The sequence below is a fragment of the Diaporthe batatas genome (genome assembly GCF_019321695.1).
Source record: "Diaporthe batatas strain CRI 302-4 chromosome Unknown Contig00013, whole genome shotgun sequence".
Lineage (NCBI taxonomy): Eukaryota > Fungi > Ascomycota > Sordariomycetes > Diaporthales > Diaporthaceae > Diaporthe > Diaporthe batatas.
This window is the reverse complement of record NW_025408560.1, coordinates 1,285,387-1,301,490: the sequence shown is the minus strand read 5'-3', so window position 1 is coordinate 1,301,490 and position 16,104 is coordinate 1,285,387. Positions and strand designations below refer to the sequence as shown.

The following is a 16,104-nucleotide window of genomic DNA, read 5'->3' as shown; positions in this document are numbered from 1 at the left end:
TTATATAGGAATAAACTTGATCTTATTCTCTTGAATCTTGCCCGTCTTGTCCGTGAACGTAGAGTCTGGTTCCCGCTTCTTCAAGTCGGCAATGAGACGCGCCCGGGTAGAGCTTGGCACACGAAGCTCCATGTTCGGGGCATTAACGATGCCGTCGCGGGTTGCATCTTCGTCGTTAGGACTTGTCGCGCCAGAGCTGGCAGAATCGTCGCGGTCAGCAGCTAGCGCCTCATCGTCCTCGATGTTCCGCAAATCCTCGTCGTCCTTATGCGAGCCAGGAGCACTAGTACCTGTGGCCGGAGACAAGGCGGCCTTCTCTTTAGCCCTCGCAGACAGGTAGGGCGCCCTGATACCCTTTTCCATCTCAGCCAGCTGATCATGAGATGTGGCTGGAGAAAGGTCATGTATATCAAGCTCCCATGGGCCATAAAGGAACGGGTTATAGCTCTCTTTCTCCACATATTCGGCGATCCAAGACTTCATAAGGAGGCGGAAGATAACTGTTAGTTCTAAGAGGTGTGTTCTAGCTAAATGTAACTGTTGCCGACTACCACACAACTCCGGCCTAGTACCTTTACGTTGTAGTAGCCTCTTTCTCATGTTAAAAGCAGTCATATTATACAAACGAGGCATATTATCTGGCCTCTATTATGATACAGTTAGCAGCGGTCATCACTGCATCGGCCGCCTCTAAGCTAGGAATCATCATCTTCAACGTCTCCATCAGCAATGGACGAAGACGTTTTCTTCTGTCGCTTAGCGGCGAAGCCGCTGGATCCACCAGAAAATTTCCTCTTCCTGTTGTCATCCGCGGCTCTCCGCTCTCTCACTCCGTCGTCAGCATGCATGCAGTTGATATCGCGTAGAGGAGTACCCCTGTCATAGGCCGATCGGTACCTTAATCAAATGTTAGTTCAACTTGTAACTTGAGCGCGATGGTGGGCTCGGTCCATGTGCAGTAAGTTGCTGCCATCTGGGGCGTTTTGGGATCCACGACTTACTTTTCATTCGGGAGGACCTTCGCAGCATCGTTGACCTTCTTTATCCGGTCCTCCTTTGCCCTCTTTGCCTCGTCACTGTCATTTGGAGCCTTGTCTGGGCGCAGTTTGAATGCAATCTCCCTCCGGGGCCTGAGAACATCTTGGAACGAAGTAGTATGGTCAGCGCCAAGTGATTCGTATAGGTCATCGTTGTCGCAGCAGTCATCTGCGTCAGCTGTTCTATCAGCACTGCTGAACTGCTGCTCTTTCTCTTCGTCCCTCTGTCCAAAGCCTGTGAAAGACAGCTCGGGGTCGATAGCCCGAGGAACTGGGGGGGCAGTGAAGCTAAGTCCAGCGAGTTTCAGGTGCTTGGGCGCCTCTTCGCCCCGCTTTGTCGTCAAAATTTTCCAGTAATGTGCCTCCAGACCCTTGATGTCTAGATCGTGTTGTTGCTGATCGTCTCTCATCCGCGAGCGGAGGCTGTCGACATCGGCCCAGTCAGCCTCGCGCAGCCAAGCGTCAATACTCGCGTCTGCATCGTGCCCAGATTGTATGAGGAGGCATATTGCCCGGAAGACAGGCTCCAGGTCGATCATCCGGTCAATGAGGTCAAGAACATTGGCAAAGTCGTCAACGTCATCAGCCGACTGCTTAATGTTCTCGAACGCCAACGCGGCGAGCCAGCTGTAGAAGACAGCATGTCGCTTGACCCATGGTGCTTCATATTCCTCCACCGACTCGAGTTGCTTGTAGTATCTGGCGGCCACATACTTGGATTCCACGGCGCCGAACTGTTCACGAGCAACCTCGTAGCACATAATGGCGCGAAGGTCCCCGGTGATCTCCAACGGCAGCCGCCCTGTAACAGACAGATTTTTGACCTGCTTGGTATGACAGAAAAGCTCCTGTACTCGGGCGAATGAGGCGGCCTGGATCACAATGAACCAGCGGACGGTCTTTTCTGAACCAATACGGTAGAGGCGGGCCATGATCTGTTGTGTCTTTGCTGCCGAATCGTCTATATTGACCATTATACCCCAGTTACAGGCTCTATGCATGTTCATACCTGATAGTTTCATTGTCCAGGGGACGATCAGGGCATGGACGTTGCATTTCCGGTCATTGAACTGTTCCAGCAAATCGTCGCGTTCGGAGGCTTGTAAATCGGCCGAGAAGTTGATCACATTTAACCCCAGGAAGCGCAGTGCCCCCACAAGGTTACTATAATATTCAGATCAGCAACTATCAGCAATTCAAAGCAGTCGCCGGCTTAGTCCAATTGATTAAGCCGACCGGTGTCTGGTAACTTACTTTTGGGTGAGTGGTGAGTCGACCACTACGAAGACCCGGCTGCCATACATGTCTGGCTGATTGAGGCCTTCCATAATCATGTCTATAACCTTGGATATGATTGGAGACTCGCTCAGTGCGAATGTCATCATGTGGACAGTGTCATCGGTGGCGACATGGCCCTTCTCCGCAAGCAGGAAGTGACGGCGTACCATGCCGCCATATTTGTCATATTTGGCCATGGATGCCACTTGCGCGGCACCAAGACGAGCATCCGACGACTTGTCCTTGGCTATCCTTTCGGGCAAGGCTGCTGCTCTTGGGTCCCTCTTGGAATCCGCAAGATGCCTTAGTTGGTTGATGGTGTCCCTGGAGATTTTCTGCAGTGGGTCCTTTCGATTGACATCGGAGTCGAAGACTAGGCGGAAATTGTGCCAGTCTACGGCGATTAAGTTCAGAATGCAATTAAAGGAGAACGACGAAGCCCGTGGCTCTGAGTCGTCATCCCCCAGATTGAGCACGTGACGGATATGCTCCTCAATCACGTTCCCAAGCATCGCTTCATGTCTTGATGGCATCCAGACTCGTCTCTTCTTCCCTCTGTCGTGATCCTTGTTCTTGGGTTTCGGCTTCCGTCGACTCAGCTGCTGTAGCATAAGGTCGGTGAAAGAGACGAGCATGCTCTGGAATTTCTTTTCGTGGTGGACCTCCACCGTGCGATGCGAACGATCATGGGAGAGAGCCTACTCGTGGGGTATACAACCCGGCCTTTGTGGTTTTTTAGCCTAGTAGATATCTTGCGCTCATTGACGAAGGAAGAGTGGAACAGCTTGCAGGATATGGTTTTGATGTGGTCGTCCTTGCTTCTTATTAGCTGCCGGTATCCATCGAGGAGACACCACCACTTGCGGTGGCCGAGGTTTTCATCGGCCCATTCGAATAAGTCTTGGACAAACCCTTTGTTATAGTCGCCCTTCTTTGACACCAACATATCGTCTATAAGGTCCTGAGAACGCTGGAAGTCGCGGCTGAGGCTATGAATGTCTATATAATCGAGTATGAGGTGATTGTCGATGCCTGACATGTGGGCAAATAGAGATGAATATGAACAGAGATCAGTAGCGTCACCGTATAACGGGGTGCTAGAGGCTAGCAGTAATGCTTGCTTTGGAAGAAGTCTCGTAGTGATGTTGAATGTCGTCTTCACGTTTCGCAGGATATGGCCTTCGTTGAAAGATGCGAGCGTGTAGGTGGGGCCCTCGTCACTCTTCTGTAGCGCCTCGTTGAACCATTTTGGTCCAAACCTGGTCAGTCTGCGGCCCGACACAGGGACCTGATTGGGATACTGTTCGTGGAACTGTAACACCCCTCGACCGGTCGTTATGTCCTTTGACTTGAAGAACTCAGCCAACGTATGGGTCACTGAGAGTTTCTCCTCGACATATGGACGTTTGTCGTTCTCATTACCCGGCCAATAAGTGTATGGGTCCTCACTGTCCCCGCCGATCAAGAAACCAGGAGTGTCATCGTCATCGATCGCGCCCTTCTTTGCCATTTCCAGTCGGACGCGTTTCACAGCGGTTGTGAAATTGACCACACCGCCGCCTAAACCAGGTTCTTGTTCCACGCATGTGGGCTCATCGTCAACGGGCTCGTCCTCGTCGCCGCCTTCCGAGTTTTCGTCATCGTCTGCCGCTGTGTCGTCGTCGACATGGTCTCCGGCATTGGCCCGTCCGGGAGGCATTGACACCCACTGGGTTTTCGCGGGCGATGGTCTGTGGCGCCGAGGTCTGTGTCCTAACTCGATCTCAAGTTGGTTGGGGAGGGTGACGAGGGTAGAGTTTACCAAGAATCGCTGTGCCATTATTTGGTATGACATGAAAACCGTTATGTTCATCACCTTTAAAAATGCAACTTAGTCAGTCTCGTGACACGCAACGACAAGTAAGGCTATAGTAGTGACGTTACCTCTGGATCGAAGCGGCGCTCATAGACCATTTTAGAAAGTCAAGGAATCCCTCTGTCGTTTGGATAACGTTGACACCCTCAGGCATCGATGAGTCGGGTGCGGATGAAACAATGTAATATCGGCGGAGACCCTTGAATGCCATGTGGACAGTCTTGGCAGGTGTCTTGACCAGGTCCGCCTGGCAGATCACAATGCAAGGTCCCCAGGGGCCGTCTTTCGGGATGCCATGTGTTCCTGGCGAACGCTCTTTGATGGACTTGACGAGGGGATGCTCGGTTCCTGCAATGATAAATGCCTTTCCACAGCCCATCTGGTTGGCTTCGAAGTGAGCCTTCACCATTCCCAGATAGTCGACATGGGTAACAGCATCTACGATTTGTTAGGAAGTGGTTTTGGGGACGCGATGACATGACTTGCCGACAAACTGGTGAGGAGCAAACACGAATGCGTTGCTGACCATGTGCTCAAGGGCTATCTGTGTGTCGCCTTCGCTGGCGTCAACGGATGCCCTACCCTTCCCCTTCTGGTCCCTGTTCAGGGCCTCTTTCATACTGAGTCTCGTGTTGTCTTCGTTGAACACGAATTGGTCAGTGTCCAGGCTGAAATTCCAAGCTTTCAAGACCTTTTCCCATAGCTGCTCAACGGGCGGATCGCCCCCAAAGAATGTGGAGAGTGAATAGGTGACGGTTAGCATACGCTTCGCCTCGTCCATGGCATCATCATCGGAGAGGTCCTTTTGAGCAGCCTGGATTTCCTTTCTCAGTGAATCGACCGTATCAGGACAATTATCAATGTAGGTCCCCGCGGTGGCGTTGACGAAGTCAGCCAGCCTCGTATTCGATATGAAGTCGCTGGCCTCGTCTCCCATCCAGCCGTTCCTCACCCACCCGAGCAAAGGCTTCACATGCGCCATAATCACCTCCTAGGTCTTTGTGATGTTGTGAAGATCGATTTCCTCGTACGTTGAGGGCTTGTTGAGGTTGCCTGTCATCTCCGGGCTGTTCGTGATAGCGGCATACGTGTCAAATCTCTCGATCTGTCTTGTCAATTCGACCATGGGCTTCTCGTATTCGAACTTCTTGCTCTTGGTGTCAAATCGTGCGGCGATGACATCATTCACGAATTTCGAAAACTCTCGATCGGCCAGGTCTGCAGGCTTACCGATAATCTTCATGTCGTTGTACGCTTTCAAAATGTCTTCCCTGCGTTCGTGGTCTTCGTCGAGGTTGGCCTGGTGCTCCCTGGCCTGCTCCGTCGCTTCCGATGCCGCGTGATAGTGCAAAATGTCCACAGTACCTTCCCTCTTGTCGCCCAATTTCGCCCATGGCTTGTCCATCCACTTGAAAATCCACGCAACAAGGAAAAGACTGCGGTTCCAGTCCTCCAATGTAAACTCAAGATACCGCTCCGGGGAAAGGGGGTCCGAGCCGTCGTGCCGGCGGAAGCGATAGTTGCTGTTGAGGTCGACCATATAGGCAGCCATCTTCTGCTCTGGACGGACGTCTTCTTGTTCATCGAACGCTGCCCATTTGGCGCGAGCATTGTCCGGGTTCCAGCCTTGACCATGGGTCATCCAGCACAGCACTTTGTAGACAAAAGCCATACCAGTAGCTGGGCCCGCGAACCCATTGACTGGGGAGATGTCCCTCATGCTCGCCTCAACATGCGCGTTAACCACAAACGGGATGTAGTCCTTATCGTCGCGAACACGCTTCATTACTTCCATCAGGTAAGTGTCGGTTGTGTTACGTTGGCTGATCACTGCAGCAGTGTCCTGCATGTGGAACCTCCCCTTCTTGGCCCCCTCGTAAATATGCTCCAGAAGGGGTCCGAAAAGCTCCAGTCCTGTATTCAAGTCAGAATGTTATTCCGCAGAGACCGCAATACGCTTCCTAAACGACGCGGATTAACTCGACAACGACCGCTACCCAGGCAGTAATCACCACAGACAAGTTGTGATGGAATAGGGTACAACACAAACCTTCGGTAAAGGCAAATGAGGTCAGAGCTGCCCCGCTTGGAAATGCGAGATAGGGGACAATCAGTTTGTCGGCGACGTTGCTCGTCTTGATGTTCGTCATTCGGTGCGAGCCAACGACTTGAGCTTTATTCCCCTCGCACTCGCCCTTGTACTCGTCCAACCCCGTCTTATTGTTTTTTGACCTGGCCCAGGGTTCCCCGAATTGTTGTTTCTCATAAGGCAAAGGACCGTAGGAGTTATTCAGCCATGTCGAGGCTGGTATGGATCGATCATAATCGTCGTTGTCGTCCTTGTGCCAGATAGGATGGTCAGATGGGTACCTGGCTTGGATTTCTGTGTCTTTGAGTTTCTCCAAGTTTGGAACGAACTTGAAGGCGCCATGGTATGTGCACTGCTTTTTCGCAGAAGGGGATGCCTTTGCCGCCGACCCCTTGGTCTTGCCAGCATGGTGGTTGCCCGGTGGCTCCGACATGGTGAAATGATGATAGGGACAAGGGGTGTCAGTTGGCTCGCTTAATCCATGTGAACTGTCCGATCACTGAAAATGGTGCGAGTTGGTAGAAGGCGATTGGGTGTTTGAGAAAGAAATAAATTGGATCTGATAGATGTTAGTTGTGCGAGAGGGATAAAAGGTGTCAGTTGGCCAGCTTAGTTCATGTGGATCAGCCGGTGCCTGTGGAGGATGTAAGCAGAAAGAAGGAGGTGAGGTTGGTGTTCAAGAAAGAAATGAATTGGAGCAAGTCTGCTCCGACCTGTTTGCCTGTGTCAGATATCTTTAGCACAAGCACGAGCGGAAGTACAAATGCCCGATCTAATGGAAATTTACACACTATTAAGACTAAGCGGGGGGGTCATTGGTGAAGCAAAGTCGGGTTGGGACAAGCGCAGCGGGCCATGAGCAGAGTCTCCAGGATCAGCACCTCCAGGGGTCGATCTCGTTACTCCTGGCACAGATCTCTGAGAACTCAACCACACAGCTACTAGCTTCACAATTTCACGCTACACCATACCATACATTAGTGGGTACTAGAAATAGTCACTAGGGCTATAATTTATATTAAAAGCTTATATTTTATATAATTAATTAAAGTAATACTTAAAGTAAATAATAATTTTATAATATAAGTAATCTTTTAATAATATTTTACTTAATTCTTTATTAAATAATTTTATAAAGATAAAAGTTATAAAAAAAGGAAATTCTTATAAAAAAAGAAATAGTTATAAAAAAAGAGATAATTATAATAAAAAGAAATAATTATAAAAAAGAAATAGTTATAAAGAAGTTTTATATATTTTTTTTATATAAAAAATAAAAGAATACTTTTTTTCCTTCCTTTTTTTCTTCTTTTTTTATTTTCATTCCTATATTTTCTCCTTTAAGTTAATTTAAATTAATAATATCTAAAAGTTTAAAAAGAAATAATTAAAAGTAGAGTTATTAAAAGTTAAAAACTTAAAAAAGCCTAATAAAAAGGGGAATAAAAGGATTCTCTCTTAACTAGCTAGTATATTTAAGTAAGAGACTTATTCTTAAAGAATTAAGAAAGAGTCTCTTAAAAAGAAAGAGCTTTTTAAATAAATCTATTCTTTCTTTTATAACTCTTTTAAGATATTACTTAAGTTTTATAATATAAAGGTTTAAAGTTTATATTAAATAGTATAGATTTAAAGAGTAGGGTTATTTAAGGAAAAAAATAAGAAAAAAAGGTTACTCTTTAAGTTTTAAAGTAAAAAGTAATAATATAATAATTTTATTAATAAGAGGATTTATAAGGATCTTTATAAAACCTACTTACTATTTTAACCTCTATTTTTTACTTTTTAAAAATTTATTTTTAATTTTTAAAATAGTTTTATAACTTTTAAATAATTATTTAAACTTAATAATATATATTATTATTATTATTAAATTAAAATAAATAATTAAAGTTATATAAACTTAATTATTAATAATTATTTTTATAATTTTATTAAAATTATAAATTTAAATAAAAATATAATTATTTTATATATAATATTTAATAATATTAAAATTAATTTATAATTTATAATAGTTATAATATTAATTTAAATAAATTAAATATAATTTAATATATTAATATAAAAGTATTTTTAATAATAAATAATATTATAAATAAATTTATATAATAAATTTAATTAAAATATTTTTAAAGAATATATTATATTTTAATTTTTAAAAACTTTAATTATTTATTTTTAATTAAATAATAAAATTAAAAATATAATTATTTATATAAATATAATTAAAAGATATTATTTTAATAATAATAATAGTTAAAATATTATAAAAGTTATATAATTTTTATATTTTCTAATTTTATTATTATATTATAAATAAATAAGTAAAGTTTAAAAAATATTATATATTTTCTAAAATTAATTTAATTAAATTTATTATATAAAACTTTTATAATTATTTTATACTTTATATTTATAATATTATTTATTATTAAAAATACTTTTATATTAATATAATAATATAAGCTTATAAACTATTAAAATAATTATTTAAATAAGTTAATTATTATAGTCCTTTAATTAAATAATTTAATTTATTAATAGTAATTAAATAAACTATTTTTATAACTAATTCTAAAGTTATAAGTTTAAACTTTTATAATTTAAAAATCTTAAATAGGTATAAAGGAACTAATTTAAAAGATACTCTTTTAAGGAGAGTACTTTAAAGTAAGTTATATATTTATAAAGAATTAATTAATTATAATACTATAAAGGGTTATTTATAAAAAGCAACTTAATTAAACTAAGTAAGATTATATATATTAAACTTCTATTTTATTTAAGATTTTTAAATATTTTATTTATTATATATTAATTTAATAATAAATAATTAAGCTACTTTTAATATAATAGTTATAATAGTCCTTTATTAAGTTTAGTTAGTAGAGATTTCCTTTATTTATATAAACTCTTTAAGTAACTTTTTATAGTTAATTATTAATAATTAATTATATTTAATATTATTATTATTTACTTTTATATATATAAATTTAATTAATATTAATTAATAATTATAAAAGTAATTATAAATAATTAAGTTAATAAAATAATTTATTACTTTATAATTTAAATATTTAAAAATAATTATATTAAAGTTATTAAATTTTATTAGATTTATATAATTTATTTAATATAACTACTTTTAATTAATTAATTAAATAGAGTTAAAATTCTTTAAAAAATTAATTTTATATAAATATTTTAATAATTATTAAATATAAAGTTTAAATAATTAATTAAATATTTAATATTTAATTTAATATTATTATTTAGAATTACTTTTATAAATATTTATTATATTTTATATAAATAAGAATTTTATTAAAACTTTAATTTTTTATTTATTTTATTATTAAACTTTTTTATATTTTAATAATACTTTAAATTTTATAAATTAACTTTATTAAATATTAAACTTTTTATTAATTTTTAATTAATAAGTTTTATAATATATTTATATATTTTTAAATTATATTATAATAAATAATCCTTTTATATTTTATTAATAGGATTTATTAGTTTTAATTTAACTATATTTATTCTTTAAAATAATATAATTTATTAATATATCTATTTTTTAATTATTATTTTAATATTTTAATAATTATTTATAATAGTTTTTGAATTTATTAAATTCCTTAATTTATTTAATATTATTACTTAAAGAAATTTAAAATAATATATATTTTAAAGTAATTTATATATATATTATTAACTTTAAATATTAAAGTAGAATTATTAAATAATAAAAGATTTTAATAATATATTTATATATATATTATATAATATTTTATAAATATATAAATATTTTAATATTAAAAGATATATAAAATTTATTAAAGATTTTAAAAATAAAATAATAAAATATTTAATTTTATTAACAAAGATTTTTAAAATTAAAAATAACTCTTTATATTAAAAGTATTTAAACTAATTTAAAGATTTATTAAAATTTATTAATATTAAATTTTATTTTAAAATAAAAAAATATTAAATTAATTTAATAATAAACTTAAAAAATTATAAATTATTTAAAATTATATTTTATTATAATTTAATTTAAAAAGTAGAGATTTTAAAAATAAAATTATTATTATTAAAATTTAAAAAAATAAAAATAAAAATAAAAATAAAAAAGAAAAGATATTTATAAATAATAAGAAAAATAAAAATAAAACTATTAAGTATAAAATATAAAAAGAAATTATTTTAATATAAAAATAATAATTTAAATAAAAGTTTAAAATTTAATAATAATAAATATAAAAAAGAATAAAAGAATAAAAAAGAAAAGGATAAAAATAAAAATTAATAATATTATAAGTTTAATAATAAAATAAAGTTTAAAAAAATTTATTTAATAAATTTTTATTTTTATTATATTTTAATTTTAACTTTTATTATATAATTATTTTAAAAATACTTTTAAAATATAGAATTTTATAATATACTATATATTACTATTAATAGAATTTTAATAAATATTTAAGTTAAATATAATAGTTAATATTAATAAATATTATTATAATAATAAAATATATTTTAAATAAATTTATAATATATTTAATAATAAAGTTTTATTTTTAAATATATAAAAATTTAAATATTTAATTAATATAATTTTATATAACTTTTTTATATATTAAAAGTATTATTAAAATATTTTATTTATATAATATTAAATAAATTAATTTATTTTAAATAACTTATCTTAAAGTAAAATATAATTTAATAATAATATTATTTATTAAAACTATTTTATTAATTAAAATATATTAACTTTTATTAATTTATATTAAAAACTTTAATAAATTAAAACTAATATATTATAATTATTAATTAATAAATTAAATATATATTATTAAGTTTTAATTATTATAATAATTAACTTATATAAAATAATATTTTATAAATAATTAAAAATATATTAAAATTTATTATAATATTTTATAAATTTTTAATATTAATTAAAACTTTATATTTAAGTTTGTATATTTTATTATAAACTTATAAATTATAATAATTTATAATTTATATATTTATTATAAATAAAATTAAGTTTAATAAAAGATTAATATTTTATAAATTAAAAGTATAATAATAATAATTTATAATAAATATTATAGTAAATTTTATAATAAAATAACTTTTATAATAATAATTAGAATTTATATAATAATTAGAATTTTAAATTTAAAACTATAATAATTATAATAACTATAATAATTCTTTTTTAGAATAATTTTTATTAAAAGATATTTTATATATAATAAAAAGAATATTAATTTATTTAATATTTTTTATTAAATAATAATATTTTAATTAATATACTTTATAATATAAAAATAAAAGAAAGAGTTTATAAATATAGATTATATAATATTTTTATTAATTTTTAAGATTAAATATAAAAGATTTTTAATTTAATTTTAAATTTATTAATAATTTTAATTAAATTTATATTTTATATTTAATAGATTAAGTTTTTTTTTTTAATTAATTTTTATTATAATAACTATTTATAAAAATATTTTAATTTTTATATTTATTTTAAAAAATAATATTTTATAAAGTATTTTAAAATATTCTTTTAAATATTAATATAATAATTTATTTTATTATTAAATATAATTAATATTTTATTTTATATTATAATAATATTTTATTTATTTTAAATATATTATATATAAATAAAATAAATATTTATTTTAAATTAAATAATATAATATATTTTATTAATTTATTATTTATAATAATTTTAATTAAAATTATAATATTTTATATAATTAATATATTAATTTTTATTTTATATTTAAAATATAATTAAATTAATAATTTTTTTAAAAATATAATAAATAAAATAATATAATAATATATTAATAATATAAAAACTTTTACTATTTAAAAATAAAGTTATTTATAATTTTTTATTTATTAAATTAACTTTAAATATAATAATTAACTTATTTTCTATTAAAAATAAACTTTAATATTTATATTATTAATTTAAATATCTTTTATTAAATATTTATAATATTTTTTATAAATATAAAATATATAATAAATATAATTATATTAAAATAATTTTTATTTTTATTATTAATATTAAATATATATATTTATATTAAAATATTTTAAATTTAATTTAATAAATAATTATAACTTTAATTATAAGTTTATAATAAATATTTTTATTTAATTAAATTATTTATATTATATATTATAAATATAATTATATTATTTTAAATAGAATACTTTTTTATTATTATTAATAAAAATATATAAAAACTTTATATATAATTTAAATTAATATATATTTAGAATTATTAAATTATATTTAATATAATATAAATATAAATTTTATTTTTAAATTTTATATTATAATTTAAATATTAAATATTATTTATAAATAAATTTTAATAAAATATATTAATTAATTAATAAAATTAAATATTATTATATTATATTATATTATATTTTTAATTTTTTTTATAAAACTTTTAAAATATATTTTAAAAGTTATTTTTAAGTAAACTTTAGGTTATAAATAATATTATTAATTTTAATAATTTAATTTTAATTTTATTTATTTTAAAAGAATATTTTTAAATTAATATTAACTTTTTTTTATTTTATATTTAAATATATAAAAGTTATTTAAAAGTTATAAATATTATTTAAGTTATTAATATAAAATAAAACATTAATAATACTTTAAATATATATAATAAATTTAATATAATTAATATTTTTCTTTATTATTATAAAGTAATATTTAAATATAATATTAAAAAGGTTAATAAAATTTTATAAACTATTTATTATTAAAATTATAATATAACTTTTAATTTTAAATAACTCTATTATATTTTATTTTATTTAAGTTTAAAAATATTATTTTAACTTTAATTTTAATAATATTTTAATAATAATTTAATTATATTTAAATTCTTTTATTTAAATTATTAATTAACTTTAATTTTATAAATATAAATATTTTTAAATTTAAGAATAAATTAAAATATAATTTATTAATATAATCTTTATTTAAAAAATAATTATAATTTAATTTTAAAATTATAAATAAATAAAATTATTTTTACTTTTAATAAACTATTTAAAACTTTTAATAAAAATTATAGATTTAATTAATTATAATATATTTATTTTTAAATAATATAATTTGAAAAATATAATAATATTTATATTTTTAAAATATAATTTATATATAAAATTAAAAATAAAAATAAAAACTATATAAAAGTTTTATATAATTTTTAAGAATATAAAATATTAATAAAATATTTTAATATAATTTTAACTATTTAAAAATTAATTAATATTTACTATTTATAATTATATTTACTTTAATATTATTTTATACTATATAAATTAAGTTTTAAAATATTATTTAAATATATTTATAATTTAAATTAATACTTTAATATATTATTTTAATTAAATTATTAAAGAATTATTATAAATATATTAAAATATATTTATATAAATTATTTTATTTTATATAATATATTTAAATTTAAACTTTATTAATATATAAAATATTATAAATATTATATTAATATATTTAATATAAAAATTTTTATATTTAATTTATATTTTTAATTATTAAATTTTAATATAATAAAATTATTTTAAAATTATTATTTTTAAATTAATTATATTTTAACTTTAATTATTAATTTTTTAAACTATTTATTAAAAGATTAAAAAAGAATTTTATTATAAATTTAAAGAATAATTAACTTTAAACAACTTTTTTTTAAATAGTAAATTACTTTTGATTAATAAAAAAATATTTATATAAAATAAAAAAAATAAAATATAAAGTTTATAATTATAAATATTAAAATTAAAAATAAAGTATAAAAATATATTAAATAATATACTTATTGTTAGTATGGGTTATTATATATATATATGTAAAGAGTGGTTTGGTTGGTTGAGTTGGATTGTGTAGAAGGGAGGAAGCTAGGCTTGAAGGGCTGGCTGCGAGTTCCTCGCTATGGTCTACCAACTAGGGTTACGTGACCCGAACTATCTACTGGTTGCGATTGCCTCTATTTCCACACTTATATTATATATTTAGTTTTTATTTATTAATTTAAAACTATATTTAATTTATTAATTATTATTTAAATTTATAATTTAAATAAAATAAACTATTAAAAACTTAATAAATATTTTAATTAATAAATTAATAATCTTAAATATAAAATATATTTTATTCTTTTTAATTTAATAATTATTAAATTAATAATTTTATTAATAGATTATTTATTAATAATAATAATTTTAATTTTAATTAATTTTATAATTATATTTATTAATAAAATTAAAATTAAAATATAAAGTAATAATTTAATAATAATATTATTTATTAATTTTATTAAGTATAAATATATTATTAAAAATATTCTTATTTTAAAGATTTATAATATAATAAATAAATTTAATATAAATATTATAATATTAATTATTTTAAATAAAATTATTAATTAATTAAAAATATTAAATATTTTATTAATTATTTAAATTAATTTATTTTTTATATAAATATTTTATTAAATTTAATATAATTAAAACTATTTAATAATTAATATAATAATACTTTATTAATTATATAAATATTAAAAATTTATAAAATTTATTAAATTTATAGAAATAATAATTCTATTAATATATTTATTAAAATAAACTTTAATAAATTACTTAAAAACTTATATTTTATAATAAATTAACTTTTAAATTAAAAATATATTAATTATAAAGATTTTATTTTAATTTAAATTTAATAAATTAAAATAATTAATTTATATTAAAATAAAGTTTATTAAAATTAATATAATTATAAAGTTATAATTTTAATTAATTTTATAATATAATATATAATATTAATAAAAATAAAAGTTAAATTAATAAAATAATTTTTAAATATTAAGTTAAAATAAAACTATTTTAAATTATTTTATTTAATTTTAAACCTTTTAAACTTAAATTTATATTATTAATTTTATAATAAATATTAATATTAAAAGTTAAATTATAGAAATTATTTTATTTTAAATAGTTTTTACTTTTATAGGAATTATATTTTTAATAATAATAATTAGTATAAATTAATTATTAAATTTAATTCTTTTAGTTTTATAATTAAATCTTTTAAGTTTAAAGTTTTAATTTTAATTAATTTTATTTTTAATTTAAAATAGTTTTATTCTTTATTTCTTTAAATAGTTATTTTAAATCTAATTAGTTTATTTAAATATTTATTTATAATATTTTATAAATAATAGTTAAAACTATATATATATTTAAAATAATTATTTAAATATTTAATTTAATAATTTTAAAATATTTATTTTATAATAATTAAAAGATTTCTATAAATAGAATAATATATTTATTTTAACTTTATAAAAATATAAATTAATATTAAATATATAAACTAAATACTTTTAATAATATTAATAGATTTTTATATATATCTTTATTTTAATAGAATAATAGAATAATTTCTTTTATATTTATTTAATAATTTAAAGGTTTTAAATTTAATTTATATTTAAAATAATTTATTTTTATAAAAGAAATTATTAATATAATAATTATAATAGTTTTTAGTAAATTTAATTAATAGAGATTTTCTTTATTTATATAAACCCTTTAAATAACCTTTTATAATTAGTTATTAATAATTAACTATATTTAATACTACTATTATTCACTCTTATATATATAAGTCTAATTAATACTTAATTAATTATAACTTAATATTTTATTATTTTAAAACTACTTTATTTAAATAATTCTAATAAATT

At 26.8% G+C, this 16,104-nt stretch overlaps 3 protein-coding genes across 3 annotated transcripts; all 3 read right to left on the bottom strand.

Moving 5' to 3' along the window:
* On the bottom strand, positions 1-615 carry KVR01_010223 (uncharacterized protein; the record flags this gene model as incomplete). Its single annotated transcript, XM_044789995.1, has 1 exon — positions 1-615. One exon carries the CDS (start codon positions 613-615, stop codon positions 1-3), a length of 615 nt encoding a protein of 204 aa, XP_044640382.1.
* A 382-nt stretch (positions 616-997) lies between these two features.
* Positions 998-5,152, bottom strand: KVR01_010321 (uncharacterized protein; the record flags this gene model as incomplete). The annotated part of the gene is made up of 5 exons (XM_044794933.1): positions 998-2,201; positions 2,292-3,013; positions 3,034-4,045; positions 4,239-4,608; positions 4,648-5,152. 5 exons carry the CDS (start codon positions 5,150-5,152, stop codon positions 998-1,000), a joined length of 3,813 nt encoding a protein of 1,270 aa, XP_044640480.1.
* Positions 5,153-5,161: 9 nt separating this feature from the next.
* Positions 5,162-6,692, bottom strand: KVR01_010179 (uncharacterized protein; the record flags this gene model as incomplete). Its single annotated transcript, XM_044781797.1, has 2 exons — positions 5,162-6,084; positions 6,221-6,692. 2 exons carry the CDS (start codon positions 6,690-6,692, stop codon positions 5,162-5,164), a joined length of 1,395 nt encoding a protein of 464 aa, XP_044640338.1.
* Between the last annotated feature and the right edge of the window lie 9,412 nt (positions 6,693-16,104).